Source organism: Apium graveolens, chromosome 1 (assembly GCF_009905375.1).
Source record: "Apium graveolens cultivar Ventura chromosome 1, ASM990537v1, whole genome shotgun sequence".
NCBI classification, from domain to species: domain Eukaryota; kingdom Viridiplantae; phylum Streptophyta; class Magnoliopsida; order Apiales; family Apiaceae; genus Apium; species Apium graveolens.
In genome coordinates this window covers 161,931,947-161,951,486 of record NC_133647.1, presented here as the reverse complement: position 1 = coordinate 161,951,486, position 19,540 = coordinate 161,931,947, and the positions used below count along the sequence as shown (strand labels likewise).

Below are 19,540 nucleotides of genomic sequence, written 5' to 3'. Positions count from 1 at the left end.
AGAAACTCCTTTCTAATTTCATTTACTCTGGCCAGAGATTCCTGAACTAGCATAAGTGGATCAGCCTTGAACATTCGCTTCCTTCACTGGAAGGGGTAGATCCTTTATTGATCATACACTATCTTCGTGTACAAATTCCTATACCCAGAAGAGCCCTAATAATTGTCCCTGGAGACTAAGAACTAAACCAAAGCATAGTTCAGTGTACACAAGATGACTATGATGACCTCAAGTCTAAGGATACTTGTACAACTATCACTAAGCGAACAACTGCTGACACGTGAGTGAACTCCATCAGTTGTTCAGCTGGGCGCGTTCTTAGGGCGCGCCTTCTTTTTTATAGAAAGTCAATCTTATCTTTTTCTAGATTTTAGGCGTTTTTCCTTCGATTTTGCCTATTTTATTAATCTCAATCTGCATATTGTTTATACCAATTTTTGGGCATAACAATATTCATGATCTGTGGCTTCTAAGCACATGGCATCCTGACTTTCCAGATTGCATAATCATGTATCTTCATGATTGACACCTTGATGGCTTCATACCTACTCATGTTGCTGCTAGTCTGTGATGAGGTCGGGGGTGGTGGTGGTGGATTATGTGGAGCTACTTTTTATGCTATTAAAGATTGATTTTCAAATCTTAAACTGTTTGTATGTCAAATGAAAAACTCTGATACTAATTGTTAGGTCCGTAATCAACTGTAAAGAGGGGTGAATACAGTTTATGCAAACAATTCGATAAAGCTTTTAACAGAATCAACAGTTTTCATATTAACAGATAAAAACTGATTACAAAAGTATTCTCTCAAAGCATGAACAGTTATCCTTGAGAGCTTCTAGGTTGTACGAATGATATAACAATGTACACAATGCATATAGCATAACCTAATTTGTGCTTTATATAGAACACAGTTACACAATCAATAAGAAATCATATTATATTACAATAAGGAAACCTATTACATATCCATGTATGATTGCTTATGAGATAAAGTCCTTCACCGTCTTGAATTTCTGCTTTCTTTTTCCTTCTCGAATATATATTGATTTGACAAATCCTGATGACATCATCTGCTGATCATCAAGTACTGATATAAGTACTGATGACGTCACTATTCAATAAATACTTATATAAGTCCTGATAAGAATTTCTGATAGTTTCTGTTTGATATCATCAATTATATCTAACATAATATAATCAAATACGCATTTTAAACAAACACGGTGTCGCGCGTATCACGACTTTATATCCTAATTTATATATTAACACAAAATATTCGGATCGGATTCGGGTTAGAACGGAATGAATTTCGGGTTATTCGGGTCGCGTTCAAAATGATATACCCTAAATCCAAAACCGACCCGAAAATAGTTCGGGTTTAGAAATCAAACCCGAATCTAAATCCAAAATATTTCGGTTCACTTAATCACAATTAAGTCGATACGAATCAAGTATCTATCGATTCGGTACAAATAGTCATCCCTAAATGGGAGAATATCTATACTATACTATTATAAGCGAAACACGTTAACACTTTTCAAAACAAAGTTAAAAAAATATATTAAATTAAAAAAATTAAATCATGTACCTAATATTGCTACAAATTCTATAAATTATTATCTAACTATCTAACTTAAATAATAGCCGCACTCAATTTCTTTATTACCTCTTCTGTAGGGAAGCAAACACTTTCAAAATTAATTTTAGTAATTTAAATTATATTTTTTTCTGAGAAAAAAACTAATAATTTTTTTTATCAAAAATCCAGTTAATTTATGAATAGCACAAATATTCGTAATCAATAAAATATATAACAAACCCGAAGTTCCGAACACCCAGAAACATAACACATAGTTGGAACTTCAAAGGTGTCAATGTTCTTCTTCCTCGTACCTCTCTCTCTCATCTTAATATATAATATTTATATCTATATATATCTTTATGTATATCTTCGATGCATGTAATCATCCGCTACCTTAGCGTTTCCCTGTTTGTTTTATCGCCTGATTCCTATGCACCGGAACTTGCTCCGACGTTAATTTCAGCTCCGATTGATCGCTTTCCGATCATTACATTTCACATACATAAGAGGTTTGTATCTAATTACTCCGAGATCTTTCCATGCTTTACGTTTGATATAGTTTCTTACACTTGTTTAATTGTATTTACTATTTACATGTCATACTATTCTTCATTTATATATTAACGTGTGATATTATTGTTTTATGTATAATATATAACAAGAACAGTGTAATAGCTTGGCTTGCAAAATGTTATCTCATCCATTAATATCCGATTTCTCTACTTTAAGGAATCAATTTTAGGATATTTTAGGGGTTAAAATCAAGTAGGTGACTGATTGCGGCCAAATAACTCTTGTATGTCACTAATTTGATCATTAATTAACTTAATTTGATCATTCCGATAAAGTCAAAAATTGAAATTATCCAAAATTGAAAAATGGTAACATAGGATGATATAGTTCGTTTTGGGCTTCAATATGGTTACTAAAACTTTCTATTTGGCTCACAGAATCATGATAAAATTTGTCTTTGATTCTCCAACTTGAGTTATTTTCAAGATTTTGAAGATTAAAAACGAGATTTCATCATGATTTTATGAGTCAAAAAATAAATTTTATCGGAATGTCAAAAATTGAAATTATCCAAAATTGAAAAATGGTAACATAGGATGATATAGTTCGTTTTGGGCTTCAATATGGTTACAAAAACTTTCTATTTGGCTCACAGAATCATGATGAAATTTGTCTTTGATTCTCCAACTTGAGTTATTTTCAAGATTTTGAAGATTAAAAACGAGATTTCATCATGATTTTATGAGTCAAAAAATAAATTTTAATAACCATATTGAAGCCGAGAACGGCCCCTACTCTCCCGTGTTAACATTTTTCGATTTTGGCTAATTTTAGTTTTCGACTTTAATGGGATGATCAAATTAAGTTAATTGATGATCATTTTGCATCAAATTTGCAATAAGTGACCTACTTGAGTTTTTTGGAGGCAATCAGTCACCTACTTGATATTTAACCCGATATTTTAGGTGGGTTATCATTCTCATTCTTAGAAGTTGATGATTTGACTTGTCAATGTTTGATTTTGTTTTAGTATTATGAAATGCTTTCAAATTTAGGATAATGTTATCAAATTAAAATTGTGCATCTTCTTTAAGTTCTTTGGTTTTCATTGTCCTACATTTTATGATACCTGTACATTTTCAAAATAACAACATAAGTTGGGGTATTATATTGTTTTAATAATTATATGATTTGTTGGGTGCAGCATCTTATGAAAATATCTATGTTCATATTTGTTTATGAAGAAATCGTGGAGGTGGCTACTTAGAAAAAGACATGTTTTGTTGGACGGGGTATATTCTTTAAACTATTTACTATCTGTTTTGAAATTTCTTGCTTTACAGACAGTTAAAAAACTAAATTTTGTTACTGGTATGTTATGTAAACTGCAGGGCACTTGCAAATTTACGATGAAACCTTTTATGGGAGTTGTAATCACGGTGATGTTGTTTGTCGTGTATAAAACCACAAAATTACAGTATCAACGGACCGAGGTGTGTTACATACTTATGGTTTATATTAGGATGCTCACGTGCACCAAGTTAGCTTAATGAATGTATGTGAATTTCTTAGGAATTTAGAGAATCATTCAAAGTTCTTATAAAATATGCTTTTTACCAATATATTTTTAAGAACTTTCTTTGTAACACTCCAAAAATCTAATCCAGATGAATCAAACTCGAATCTTACATTTTAAATTCTCTTGATTAAAAACTAAATTGTTTTCATCAGTACAAATTTGGATGCTTACCTTTCATCAACTACATTTACACGTTTTCATTATAACAAACATAACAGATTCCCTTGTGTACGATCACTAGCATGTCAATTCTTCAATTCTTCACGACTCACGTGTCGCCCTCTTCATCAAGAGCCGCTCAAGTGACAAGAATAAACAGTTTAGCATAGATGAACCTCAAAAAAAAAAATACTACCTAGATTAATATAATAAAACATTCTAAATATTTCATAAATATTTGAAAATGATAACTAAATACTTCTGGGGTAGAGAAGTAGTAACCGACGCGATTACAGAGTGTGCACTGGGGTGACAATTGTCCCCCATTATTTAAAAAAAATAAGTGTGCTATGTTTATGTACCCCATTTTAATAATCCTAAATTATTGATAAGATATTGATAAATTAATAAGTTATTTAAAATTATATATACAAAAAAAACTAGTTATTATAATAGTTATAATAAAATAATAAGTTATCATAATTCATAATAGTTATTTAATAAAACAAGTATTACAATTTACAAATCATGTATAACTAGCAGGCAGAAACAGAGTATACTAACTACACACACACCTTGACTGTTGACACCTACAACACAAAACAACCTAAAAAACAAACAATGCTCTGCTATATACTCTCTCTGACTCTCAGCTTAGATACAATCGTAGAAATCATTTATCAGTCTATCACTTGATTCACTCTATCAGATTATCACTTGTTTGGATTCTCTTAAGGTAAGGATACACTCTTTTGCTCATACACCATTGAATACAATGTCATATACTTCTATGTTTTTGATAAAGGCCTGAATGAGTGATTTCGTAAATCTGGAAATCTTTTATTTGTTTGATACCTATAGTTGCTTGTTATTTGCTTAATGTTGTTGAAGTTAGCATTGAATTTGACTCTTCATGTGGCAACTGCAAGTGTAGAAAGATTAATTTCGGCAATGAAGCATGTCTAGTGTTCGTAATAGTATGGGGAATGAGTTGCGTAATGATTGTTTAGTGCGTTTTTATTGAGAGAGATATAGCCTCTAATATTAGTAACGATGTTATAATACATGGTCTTCGGTCGATAAAAACTCGTAGGGGAAAACTATAAGTGTTATTTGACAATTTGATTAAACTGTATTTGTGTAATTTCTTTTTCATGCAATTTGTACCCCCAGTTCTAAATTCCTGGAATCGCCACAGATCACAACTGATATATAGGCTGAATTTAAATTTCAAGACTATATCGCACAACCACACCACCACCACCAGAAAACTACTGGGAGATGAAAGATGGCACTAGAACTATTTTGAAGCTTGCTCTCCCACATTTGTTTTACCTAGCCGTATCCTCTTTATGAGCTCGGTAAAAAGGGTTTTTAATTCCATGACCTTTATAAAAACTAATAAACTAATTCAATACTCAGATGGGTTTAAGGCCGGGTTGCAATATATCTATAAAGACATATTTATAAAACATATTTTTTTGCTAAATATTTCTAAAACATATTCTCTCCAAACAGAACCAATAATATCCACAACCAACAAGTATAATTTGTTTATTTTGACGGCATTTTTCTTAATATGTCATCTGTAGAATGCAGCGAATGGGACAAAGAAAAACAGGGCTTTTGACTCGTTGACCTATACATGACGTCGTTTATAGGTCAACGAGTCAAAAGCCCTCTTTTTCTTTGTCCCATTCGCTGCATAGAATGTAAGTACCCTCAACATATAAACCTTAATGGACCTTAATTTAGTCCTTTTCACCTATACATTACATTATTCCCTCACTTCTTATCCTAGAGTGCTTCTTTCAAGATGCTTTCATGGTCATGAAACTCAAGGGTGAAAAAGAAATGTCTTCGTATTGAATTACATGCTACAGCACACATTCTTATAATAGAATGGCTAAATGCCAATTCCCGCTCTCTTTTTTTTTATCCGACAAAGTTCTCTAAATTAAAGTCACTAAAGAGTTAGTACTGCCTATTAAGTTGAAGTGCTATTAATATTTTGTCTTTCTTGCGGAGCAGCAGAAAAGTTAGATCAAGGAACAAATTTATAAAATACAGATGTAAATCTCCAATCTAACTTTCATCGCATCATCTGCTGAAATGGTTAGGGTAGATAGATATGAACTACAGTTATTTTGTCGCTTTTGTGATTATTATATTTGAAATGTTTGTCTACGCATTTGTCTTACGCATCGTTCGTTGATGGGTGGATAGTGCTGCTTCTTTTACTATATTTATTTCTTTTCTTAGATGGGAGTTCGTGGTGCCATTGGATTAGGGTAGCCAACTTTCCTGTTAGAAGGGGAGACACTGTAGTAGGGTGTATTGGGGTTAGAACTTTGGACGTTAGGTGGTGTAGGGTGCTAATTTTTTTCCCGTCCCAATTGGGTCAGCTAATGAAATCCTTTTTTTTTTTGCATCATCAGCTGGATTTAAAAATGCATCCTATGTACTCATCCCAGGTAACTGGCTCACTAGTTACATCCTGTACTAGTTTCTAGTTTCTCGTAATTTTTCCTGATATTTATCTTCCTTCTCCAAGCAAATGGAATGATTTAGTAATCTTATATTCATCTCAGGTTTTTTATTAATTATGTTTTCATTATGTATAAGGTGTTTTTCATTATTTGTCTAGGAAGTGGATGAGGCAGGGAGAAGTTTAGTAAGTTTACCCCGTGGCATCATTCACGCCACCTCTGATTTTGACTTGAAGCCTTTATGGTCGACTAGCAGGTCGAAGGTTGGATACCTTGTTAAATATGATCTAGCATCAATGTGCATAATGTATTTGATTTATGCCTAGAAGTCATGACATATTTTTTATGTCCTTTTGGTTGTTCCTTCTGATTTTGATTTTTGAAAGTTGGTTGCCTATCTTAATATTGAATCAGGCAAATGTTTCTAGTCCTTGCTACTTGCTGGCAATTCCTGTTGGCATTAAGCAAAAGGAAAATGTTGATAATATAGTGCAGAAGGTTTGTACTCTCTTAAAATTTGGCATAACCAGTTCTGTTCATTCATCTTTCTCATAATTGCATTGAAAATTTGTACTAAATCTTTTGATTCAGTTTCTTCCTGTCAATTTTACAATTATTTTGTTCCACTATGACGGCAAAATGGATGAGTGGTTGAATTTTGATTGGAGTAACCATGCCATTCATATTGTTGCTCAGAACCAAACAAAGTGGTAAGACATACCTCTGTTATTCACTTTGTTAACCGCAGTAGATCTTTTGAACATAAGTTTATGTTTGTGAACAGCGAAAAGACTTCACAAGGGTTTGCATGTATGTAACCAGAGAATTGGCTTAGGAATTAAGATAGCTTTGTAAATATATTACGTGTCTTACATAGAGGTTTTCTGGGGTCGCGCATTAAATGCTGGGCCAATGTTCTAGTTTGAATCTTTTGAGTTTTATTATCTATGCCAATGTAAGATAAAAGGAATAAGTTGGACAGTGAACAGTTTAGTGTTTATTTGCCTTTAATATCATCAGGTGTTCGATTCTGGATATTGTGATCATGTTTTCTTGGATGTTTTCTTGGATTAGGTGGTTTGCAAAACGTTTTCTACATCCATCAGTTGTTTCTCCTTATGACTATATATTTCTCTGGGATGAAGATTTGGGCATTGAGAATTTTGACCCAAGAAGGTATATTTCATTTATCTAGTGAGTGGTGGTCTGACCTTTCATGTACAATATGATGCTTTGTTTATGATGCTTCTTTTTTATTGTACATTGTGAAAATTTGTTGCGTATTAAATAATATTTATATTTTGGAGAACATTGAACTATGAGGGGAGGGGGGGGGGTAGACTAAGTAAAAGGTCTAAGTGTGTCGCTCTCTCTTTTTCCTGCCATCATCTGGATTTATAATTATCTTTTGTTTTCAGCTACTTGAATATTGTTAAATCTCAAGGATTTGAGATATCTCAACCAGCTTTAGACCCAAATTCAAGTGGGATACATCATATGATAACCGTACGAAGTAAACACAAACCATTTCATAGGTGACTACATCAGTTTCCAAAATATCAAATCTAGCACTTATTAGCTTGGTGTAATTTCACTGCTAATAGTGATGCATGTGTATTTGTCTGATGCTTTTAAAAATTACTGACTTGATTCAGAAGAATATATGGAAGAGGAAGAACAAGATGTTCAAATGAAACCGAAGGTCCACCATGTTCCGGGTATGTTAGTTTTAATATATCTATTTATTTATGTTGCTAGATTTGACCAATTCTTGTCTGTGGAAAAAGGTGTATATTGATATCTTTCTGAAAAAGACGTTGCATGTTAACTTATATGTCATTGTTAACATATTTATTGTTATAGAAAATTTTAGAAAGTTTCCTTTATCATTCTTATTATTCTGTTGCTAGATTTGTGTGGAAAAAGGTGTATATGTGAACATATATGTCATTGTTAGCATATTCATTATCATAGAAAAATGTAGAAAGTTTTCTTTATCATTCTTATTAGTGCACTACGGAGAGTTCCATTTTATATTAATTTCCTTGAATATTGATCAGAGATTTTTTATATTAACAACTGTTATATTGTAATAGAATTAAAGTTATGCCTTCAAAGTTGTTTCGAATGAGAAATTGATAATGATGGAACCTTAAATAGTTAAATCCTACCTGTATCCATATTTTATCAGATATATAAAGGGAAATCAATTTTACTATCCTAAACTACTCACTTTTAGGAACCTACCAATAAACTATGAAATGACTCTAAATTAGATGCATACTAGTTTAACTTTCAGTAATCAAACATATCATTAAAAAATGTTGACAAAGGTTAATTTTTAATCCCACATGTACAAACTAAAACATGGGGCTGGTGACATGTGGCCGTGGAGCAATTAAGACAAAAAAAAACAAAAAAAAGTGAGAGACTAACATAAATTACAAATAATATTAAAACCAAATATGATAAAAACACAAACCAAAGTGATTTCAACATTAAATTTGAGCTGCAAATTTCGTTCTTCGATCACTCTATTATATCCTCCAAAGCTTGAACATTTCCTTCAAATGCAGCCTTCTCAAATTCTAAATCTTGAATCGACTTTTTTACTCTATATTTCCTCTCTAATGTGCTTTCATCAACCCATAAATGAAACTTACAATACTTGTCTTTTGGCTTTGTAGAATGGACAGTCATAGAATTTCTTACCGCTAGTTTTAGGTTTTGAAGATGTCCAAATTGATGCTTGATCTCCAAAGAACAACGAAAACTTCGGTCAGTTTAGCTTGAGAATCGAAGAGGATGAAATTCTAGAATCCATTATTTGAAGATGATGAAATGATAGAAGCCTTGAACCCTGGTTTTTCTTTTTTCCCCAATTTGAACATCATACCCATTATTGTTATGTAACATTTGGGTTATATACATTGATGTAGAGGTACCTCACGTCAGTGAGACAAGTTATAAAAATACACACGTTGGTCGCTCATTTTAACGGAAACTTAACGGAATGCTAATAAATAATTTAAATGTCATGTTAGTGACTTGAAAAGTACACTTCATAGTTCAATGGTAGGTTTCTAAAAGTATAAATAGTTGATTGACAATCAAATTCATTTTCCTAATGAATAAAAGAAGATTGATTTCAGTGGAATACATACTCTGGGCATTGGTAATATTTACCGTTGATTAAATTTGTCTATACCTGCAGTTTTGTTGAAGGAATGGCTCCGGTGTTTTCGAGATCTGCTTGGCACTGCACATGGAATCTTATTCAGGTTTGTTTTCTTATGCAAGAGCGTCCCTTACTCAGCTTAAAGCCTGCAGAATTTCAGGTTTACTAAACTACATAGGGGTCATCTAGCAGTAGCACCAAAAAATAGAACTTCCACGCAGGTTTGTGTCTGTGGATTATGGACAAGTAGACAGGGCATATTTTTTTTAACATGTCTGATACTGAAAATATGTATCCGAAAGTGTTAAGCATAATTCAAATTTGGTTGGATATTTTATTGATTTTTTATCAATATTTTGATCTAGTAGTTAGCATAACAAGTAAAAATTTGTAGGATAAATAGAAATATTATAAACTTTATTAGTTTTATTTTGTAGTTATCATTGTCCATGTATAGGCTTTGATACTTGCGTTGCATAAAAGTCTTATATATATATTAGCACCATTGTTCTCCATTTTATTTTAATCTTTTCATCTTTAAAACAACAACAAAAGTGTTATAGTTTTTCTTAAGCGATGTTTTAAAAGAATAATTATAGGATTCTTCATTATAATTATCTTTAAATAACCGTCAAGACACATTAGGGTGCCTTGGATTCATTATTCAACTTCACGTTATGTAGATGGAGTCCTTGAGAGAGATATATGTTTGAAATGAATATGATTTAGGATGACCCCAAGAACATGCCACATGGAACTAAAAGTTGGATGATAGATGTATAACATTTGTTTACACATTTTTTTATATGAGTATCTTGTGGGCGTTTAACCCTAAATTTTGGATGTATAATATATGAGCATAAGATGATTAAAAGTTTAATTACCAATTACGTAATCAATTATGGCACATAGCTCAGATTATTAATCAATTTTAACTGTCGGTTTGGTAGATAAAGGAAAAAAATGATAAAAATAACTTTACATTACAAGAAAAGGAATATAATGAAGTGAATGTAATTGGGGACATGACATAGTAGAAAGTTCATGAAATCATCCACATGACAAGGTTTAAGTACGAAGTTTTTACTTTATTTTTGCTTTTGTGTTTTCCGCTATATCCTCTGTTCTTTTATTTATGTGCAAAATATTTCTAATCTGCTTGGCATGTGTCTACAAGTCAAAGTGTTATAAATAGTTAGTTACCAAAGTTACATAAGTGATTTTAAGAAGTTGGTTTTGTATAATATTTTGTAGCATTTTATTTTTCTTCATGTTTGTTTGCTTTTGTCCTTTTTTCCTACTTATACAGTTAAACTTTTGCACATTAAAGTCACTCATATTCTAGGAAACAAACTTAGATTAAAAATATGCATGTATATTTTACGGTGACGGCCTGTTTCATATGAACTAGCTAATTTTTATTTTTAAGGTTTAACCAAAATTCTATTTCTAGGTGGCTTTAGGTAGGTAATTTCCAGCTAATCATCATTTAAGCGTGTATTAGTTGGAGCTGTTGTTGGATATATTCTAATATTTTACTAAAATTATTTGAATGTATACTTGAAAGATGAATTTTTATATGGTGACTTTATATTATTTATTATTTATTACTCCCTCTGTCTTTTTCATTTCTTTATACTTTCCTTTTTTGGATGTACCATTCATTTCTTTACATTTCAAAACTTACCAAAAATAGTCAATGGGTCCCCTTATTTCCCCACTTTTTCTTCCTTTTCACACTACTTTTACCCCACTATCTCTCTTTTATACATTAAAAATCAATGGGTCCCACCACTTCACCCACTTTTCATTCTCTTTTTCATTAATTTATACATATTTCTTAATCTCCGTGTCCAATCCTTTTAATAACAAATCAAAAGGACGGAGGGAGTATTTATTAATATGTATTATGACAGTATACAAGTGATATGAGTTCACACTAGTATTGAACCATTTAAAATTTTAATTACATAATTGATATCATTAAATATTCAATGATAATATGATTTACTTAGCAGTTGATAAAGGGTCTTCTACCAATTAATCGGAGGACCCATCGGGGATTTTTAGAATAGTCGTGTAGTTCATTTAGAGGCACTTTTACTTAAATTTGTATGCAGAATTGAAATATTAATGGTTCCTAATCTGATTCTATTTTTTGACAGAATGATCTTGTTCATGGATGGGGTATGGACATGAAACTTGGTTATTGTGCACAGGTGAGGTTATGGTTATATGTTTGGTCAACATATAATGATAATTTTTCTAGGAATCTAGAATTAATTAGACTTTGCTCTTCAGAAGAGGTGACGAACTAGTCCGGTTATCACATTAGCATGGGATGTCATGATAAATAATTAAAAAAATTCCATTATCAGTAAGGTAAATGTTATCAGGAGCCCATTGTTGTTTGTATTTCTCATTTCTAGAACACTGTTTTAATTATTTTATATAGAGAAATTTTTCACAAAAAAAACTTTAATTAAAATTTTTTGACTTGGTGGCGGTGTAAAAGAATATTGGAGAAAAACGATTACAATTAACTTGTACTTTTAACTAAATTGTTCTCTGTGATGTTACTATTTTATTTTTTAAAAATTCAACTCCTCGGCCACTGGCTGTCATACCATTTATTTCATATTTATTGGATTCTTATTTCTGCAAGAGATTAAATGGTTACCAAAATGTGGACATGCTCTTGAAGGGTATCTAACTGTGATAATGAATGGCCCTTTTCCTTTGGCTCTAACATATTCTTCACAATTTTTTTATTACTCACATTGATTAGATCGCAGGGAGCTTGCTTATTTGACATTCTGGGTCCCAATCCTGTAGAACTATAAAAATCATGACTCCTTGTAAGTTTTACTAGAGTCGAGATGTAGTATAAGTACTGATAGTAAGGGGATTGTTTCTATTATATAGTGAAACTCTATCTTCTTCCCCAAATTTCTCTTCTATGTCTCTCTAAATTCTATGTACTCTATCTCTTCTCTCTGATCTTCTCCAATTTCTACTCTCTTCTCTAATATGTAGCTGCTTTACTGCTTATAAACACAAAAAACAACAAAAATAGCTTTAAACTAGGTCAGCAACTTACAAGTTCCTGACACACATACATATAAATTTATCTAATAATTGTATTTTAGGTGCCAGGAGATGTTTTAGCGTTCATCATAATATATTTCAGGTAGCCCTCTTATTTGTATAATTGATATTGACTTCCACTAGGGGGATCGTTCACAGAACATCGGAGTTGTTGATAGTGAATATCTTGTTCATCAGGATATACCGACTTTGGGTGGACGATCTGCAAAAAAGGTGCCTTACCAGTTACCATATATGGCTCAATTTTTAGTAATTTTGATTTTTCTTCTTTTCTACTGTAAATATTTTTGTTTCACACCTTGGCTTGGAGTTATCTTTATAATTATAGTGAAGATTAAATGCAACATGATTTGTCATGATATAACACTCAAAAAAAAAAACTCCCACGTTATTAATTGACGTTTTGACTTTAAGTGTTGTTATTGTATATTTGACGTTATCCCATATTAAGATGTAATAATTAATTTAAGTTTATGTCTCTTATTTATAAAAAAGTTATACAAGGATAGAAGTGGACTTGTATATGGTCATCATTGCATTTTATATGTACTCACTTCCTATTTTATAAATAAAATATAAATGAGCTCATTGCAGAAAACCCACTTGATACGAGATGCTACATTTGTTAGACATTTGTTTGTCCAGATGCATCTACAATTTTTTTACTTTTGACTCGGTGAAGGTTTTTTTTCCGGTTGATTTTATTATGAATGTAAAATTTAAAGATCGGATACCTAGGCAATGTGAATTTAACATAAATATCAACTCCAAATGGATTTTCATAGCAGTTTACAGTATTGACTTCTACACAAATTTAGGTGATAAAGAGATTGAAGCCCCATATGAGGGTTGAATTTTAAATTTTGCATACCTACATAGAAATTTAGGTAACACAGATATTGAAGCCATGTGAGTGTTAAATGTAAATTTCCATAAATGCACTCTTTTAACTTCTAATGCCAGCCTTATACGTTTAATTTTCTTCGCAAGCTAGTCCTAAATCCCAACTTTATTTTTGCTGAATGCAGGGTCGTAAAACCAAGGAGTTTCTAAAGGTATTCATTTGACTTCTATTCTTTCATTTTTCTAAAACAATTTTTTATAGATTTTGAAACGAATTTTAGTTCTTTGCTCTGCTATTTCATATTTTTTATTATTTTTGCTTTCAGAGACATAGTATTGATGTGCGCTCTCAGGTGAGATGACAGGACTGGATTTGTGCATCTTTCATTTCATCATTTATTATTCACTTTTAAAGGAAATATATATGTACATATGTTTTGAATGTAAGTCATTTTTTTAATGGAGAGGGGTGGGTGTTTAATCCTCAACTTCTCGCTAGAGGAAGAAGGCGCATTCTAATGAGACAAATATCCAGGCAATTTATACCATCTTCCATTACTAATTAAAAAAAAATTACCATGTACTAAATCCATGACAATGGATCGCTCTTTTTAAATGTTGACCGGAATATATAGAATTTTTTATGTTATTCGGTTTCATCATCCAAATCCCGTAACCATTTGTTAGACATGTTTTTACATATTAGTTCTTTGCTTACCTTGGCTTGAAGGCGTCCCATTTAGTTTGAAATGAAGAGATTTATTTTTTATTTCTTCATTTAGACATATCACATATGATATATAAATAATACTAGTTCAAATAAATATTTTCCAACTTCAGTGCTAGCGAAAACAGAATGTGGGAAGTAAATTAGATATATTTTTTCGTGTATTTTTACTTTATAATCTAGATAGTGAATTGGTTGAGTTAGATCAACGACGTTGATTCTAGTGTTACTTTCAGCTTTGTAACAATTTCAAATCGTCTAATAATATCTTGAATTGAGATGACACCCAAATGAATTTGATTGAGCAGATAAGGTACCAGTCCACGACAGAGTTTCGGAAATTTAAGGAACGCTGGGAAAAAGCTGTGAAGGAGGACAAGAACTGGGTTGATCCCTATAAAAGGACAAATTGGGGGCTACCAAGAAAAATGACAGGATAAACCCAATTCTGCACATATATAGATATCATATATATTTCTCATTACATGCTTGTTCATAGGGAGTACAATTAGAAAAAAGATATTGCATAATGTTCATTAACATGCATCTTAGATGCATTTTTGCAAGCATAGAATCTCATAGTTTTGTTTTCATGATATCATTTTTAATTCTCTTTCATATAGATGATTGTTTTTTACTTTTTTGTTTAATTAATACTTTTTTCATCAGCATAGTCTTATTTTTAATTTTATTCTGCGTTGAAATTGTTTAATTCTCACATAAACGTATTTTTTTTATAAGGAGTCGTTTGATTTGCTAGTATGTAATTTCTGAGTTTAAAATAAACAAAATTCATACCTCATATTTTGGATCAATTTTTTTTATTTTCAAACTCATACCTCAAAGCAACAAGGATTCCAGTTTTTGATAGCTTATGGGGAGGTGGGTATATACGAACAAGGGTACGAGTAATCAATTTCAATATTGTTATTTCATTCCATTCAATAGTTATTTTAGTTATTAAAAATTATTTTTTGTATACAAATAAATGTTTCAAATAATAGAAAAATATTTTACAATTTTTATATATTTTAATAATTTATTTATTTAATAACTTTAGTATTTTTTTTAAAATTCATTCCAGTATTAAACCAAACACATAATATCAAAAATTAACTTTCATATATATATATATATATATATATATCATATTAACCCGATTACTAATTGCAATTCCAAACTCATTCCGTTTAACGACCCCCGAATGTTTTAGGTTAGTTAGTGATCATATTTTCCGAATTATTTTCATAATTTTCATGTTTACTTTGTTAACACCAAAGTACTAATATCTTTTTCATATGTGACCGTTACGTTTTGTTTTGTTGTACTAATATGATCATTGGTTTTTGCCAATGTTTTGCATTTGCTTAATTTTTAGAAATGATAACTCACACACTTCATTTTGAAAATAAATACTTATTTTTTAAAATTAAGATCTTTATTCTAGTTAAGCTAGTCAACATTAAGGAAAAAAAATACATAAAAAATAGATAGAAAACAGGGTATGAAGATAATAACTCGCATACCCAACACACATCTTTTCTCGATAGAAAAAAAATAAAGAAAACACAAACATCTTTTTTATGCGTCACTATATTTAGCCATGCAAGAAAATTTAAATTTAAACTATATTTTTTTAAAACTAAAGACTTTCATTCAAGAAATTAAATATATTAAGGAATTGGCAACTCTGCAACAAAAAACATAACTCGTATCCATACAATACTAGCTTATTTTGATAAAAACAAAAAACGTAACTCGTATCCACACAATACAAGCTTATTTTGACTAAATAATGAGCAAGAATATTAACAAATCGAGCTACATAAATAAAATTCTTAAAAACTACTTGACAGATCAACAATTTGATGTAATTAACTAATCCATTATGGTCCCTATGTCCACAGTAGGACTGATTCAACAAACTTACAGGATTTGCACAATCAAATTTCAGACTAGTATATATTTGATATCTCACGAGAATTCCTTCCTTTATTATAAAGTTATGTCACCAACGAAATAAAAACTCTATGAAAATGGATTAATTATCGTGTAGGCCACTTATTGCGAGCAAATGTATAATTGAGTCACTGATTACAAAACGAAGTCACTCATTTGAAAATATGTATAAAAAATATCACTATGTTGTTAGTTGAAATTCTTAAAAAAATTATATATTGAGTTTCACACATTTTTATGAATGATATTACATCCAAATGAATGATCCTGAATTCTATTATTTTAGATAATATTGTTAGATTTTTAAAATTTTATAAACTATTTATTTTTAATTTTTTGATTGTTTTATTTGATTTAAATAAAAATAAATAGTAGATAAATTTTTGAAAATCTAAAAATATTATCTGAAATACTATAACTCAAAATTTCTTTATTTGGATATAATATCATTTATAAAAAATGTACGAAATTTAATATATAATATTTTTAGAATTTCGACAAAAAAGTGATATTTTTGATATAAATTTTTAAAAAAATGACTCATTAGAGTCAGTTTTGTAACAAGTGATTAACTTTAATATATTTGTATGCAAAACTACTTATAATTAACCTCTGTGAAAATTCCCCTTCTTTGTTTCTTAAAATTGCAGCAGCCCTCCATCATATATCCCCCAATACAAGCATCAATATTAATCTTAAAACAATCATGTTTGGGATTTGGGTTGTCTCCATCTACTTTTAACCGAGTCATTCTTCACACACCAAAATGTTGTATTCACTCTTATCATCATCGGTATAATTATAACACCATTCTAATAATTTTCCAGAATAAAAAAAATTCTCGTAATGAGGAAATTCCACATCATGAATAATTTTTTCTTAACTGTAACCTTTGTCATGATGTTGTCAAACTCAAACACCTCAAAATTATTTCATATATTTTATATATACGTAAAATTTGCTCTTTTGAAAGAAATATGTAAAATTTGTCGAACATATATTATTTATTCTGCGGGAATTATATATAATGATTCGATATGTTATAAAAATTTTATGTTGTGATTATTTTAAATTGACATAAATTAAATATATTATTTTAATATGATAATACGTGATGGTTAATTTCAAATCTAAATGTTCTTTTAACATCTTTGACGCATATAATTTTTGGGTTAATTATTAAGTATGTCATTTACCGCGTCCAAATTTATCAAGTGAGTCACTGATTAACAAACTGATTCAAATGAGTCACTCATTTAAAAATTTGTATCAAAAATATCACTCTATCGTTACTGAAAATTCTTAAAATTATTATATATTGAGTTTCACACATTTTTTATGAATGATATCATATACAAATGAAAGATTCCGAGTTCTAGTATTTTAGATAATATTTTTAAATTTTTAAAAATTTATCTACTATTTATTTTTATTTAAATCAAATAAAACAATCATAAAATTAAAAATAAATAGTTGATAAAATTTTAAAAATTTAACAAAATTATCTAAAATAGTAGAACTCGAAACCTTTCATTTGGATGTAATATCATTCATAAAAAATATGCGAAACTCAATATATAATACTTTTATGAATTTCGAGTAATGATAGAGTGATATTTTTTATATAAATTTTTAAATGAGTAACTCATTTGAGTCAGTTTTGTAATCAGTGATTTACTTAATACATTTGAATACGATAAGTGACATGTTTAATAATTAACCCGATAATTTTACATAATATTAGGTTATGATACATTTGACACATTATTAACGGATTTTTATCCCTTGCATCTTAAATTGCTCACATTTTATTGTCTTTTCATTATATTTTTAAAATGGAAATAACGCCCAAAATATATTACTTTTCAGTCATAAATATTTAAAATATTGTTTTACGCAAGTTTTCATCCTAAATACCCAGTAAATACGTATGTCTAATACATGTATTTATATTTTAAAATATAAAAAACACGCATATTCCCTTTTTACTTTACTTGGAATACGTATCTTAAAGATGCGTATTCTAAATGAAATTAAAAAGAAACTCTTTATATATTTTTTAAAAAAATTGAGCATTTAAGGCAGACAGTCGTGTAAAATGATATTTTGAACATTTATACCCAAATGATGGATATTTTGATTTTTCATCCTCTAAATTTTTAAAAAGGAAGAAGTTAAATGATAAAAAAGTTAATATACATTTATTAGATTTTTGAAGTGAAAATACGCCAAATTTAGGCATCTCCACTTCCTCTCATTTTGGGTCTTATTGTATACTCCCTCCGTCTCATCCTCCGTCCAATAGAGATGTACAGATTTGATTTGGGCACGGATATTAAAAAAACTTGGAATATTGTAAAAAATGTAAGAAAAGTGGATGTACCAAATAATATTTAATGTATAGAATTAATGTAGTAGAAGAAAGTAGTGGATGTAAGTGAGTGTAGTTAATTTTTATATTATAAAGTTTTACTATTTTTGTTTAGTTTTGAAATGTATAAAAATGAATGTTTTACTATTTTTAGTTAGTTTTGAAATGTATATAAATAAATTGGACATCCCCACACAAAAAGTGTATAAAAATGAATGAAATAGAGATAGTATCTCAAAAAGTATATATAAATGAATGAGATAGAGGGAGTATTTGGAGCGGGGCAGGCAGTAATTATTGAATATAAGACAGATGCTGCAACTTCACCTCCTGCAAGTCACACTACTCCTGCACTATTTACTACTACTAGTTCTACTACTTCTCCACATCACTGATTACATCATTGTATTTGTGTGGCTAGGATTAGTTTGTTATGTCCAGCTAATGTCCAGCTAAGCAAATATAAGATAGTATATAAGTCATTCCTGTAACAAAAACAATGTGTGGTTGATAATACATTTTCAATATACATTCTGTTATTTTCTCTCTCTAGAAGTTGTTAACTTCTTCTTCTTCATTGCTGCAAGATTATGATAAAAGCTTAGTTTAATATGGTATCAGAGCAGTAATGGCGATCAATTCAATCTCTCGGAACATACTTATCTCCATTGCAGTGTTTTTAGTGTTTCTTCTTCGTTTCTTCTTCACGAACTCAAGTGTATTCATATCCTTGTTCATTACGTCGTTTGCTGTTGATTAATCGATGTCGTGTTTCATCGCTACTCATCTCTTAGAATTGATTTTTTTTTTCTTATTACTGTAATTGTTTTCTCTATGATTCATTCTTCGTAACTCTGTGTCACAATTTCATCATAACTTTGTGATTTTCTCATCGGAATTCAGTTATGATTTGTTGCTTTAATTAGAACTGTGAATTGTGATTAAGCTCAGTTCTGCATAATTGTTCATTTTAATGGCGTCACCTAGTAATCCATGGATTAGACCTCTTGTTTCTAATCTGCCACCAAA

The 19,540-nt window shown here is 30.1% G+C and overlaps 1 protein-coding gene across 9 annotated transcripts; it reads left to right on the top strand.

Moving 5' to 3' along the window:
* Nucleotides 1-1,837: 1,837 nt before the first annotated feature.
* LOC141669276 (uncharacterized) lies at nucleotides 1,838-14,849 on the top strand. Of its 9 annotated transcripts, none has more exons than XM_074476087.1 (16): nucleotides 1,838-2,094; nucleotides 3,303-3,390; nucleotides 3,490-3,591; nucleotides 6,275-6,310; nucleotides 6,484-6,588; nucleotides 6,740-6,823; nucleotides 7,022-7,035; nucleotides 7,400-7,501; nucleotides 7,744-7,860; nucleotides 7,981-8,043; nucleotides 9,540-9,606; nucleotides 11,669-11,722; nucleotides 12,735-12,824; nucleotides 13,640-13,666; nucleotides 13,781-13,807; nucleotides 14,490-14,849. In XM_074476087.1, the coding sequence occupies exons 2-16, from the start codon at nucleotides 3,337-3,339 to the stop codon at nucleotides 14,619-14,621; spliced, it is 1,074 nt and encodes a 357-aa protein (XP_074332188.1). In that variant the 5' UTR covers nucleotides 1,838-2,094; nucleotides 3,303-3,336; the 3' UTR covers nucleotides 14,622-14,849. The 9 variants fall into 9 exon arrangements, 8 of the variants coding, with proteins under 8 accessions (XP_074332188.1, XP_074332184.1, XP_074332183.1 ...); XM_074476083.1 differs by having other exon boundaries at nucleotides 6,917-7,035; nucleotides 12,750-12,824; XM_074476082.1 differs by having other exon boundaries at nucleotides 6,917-7,035.
* Nucleotides 14,850-19,540: the final 4,691 nt, after the last annotated feature.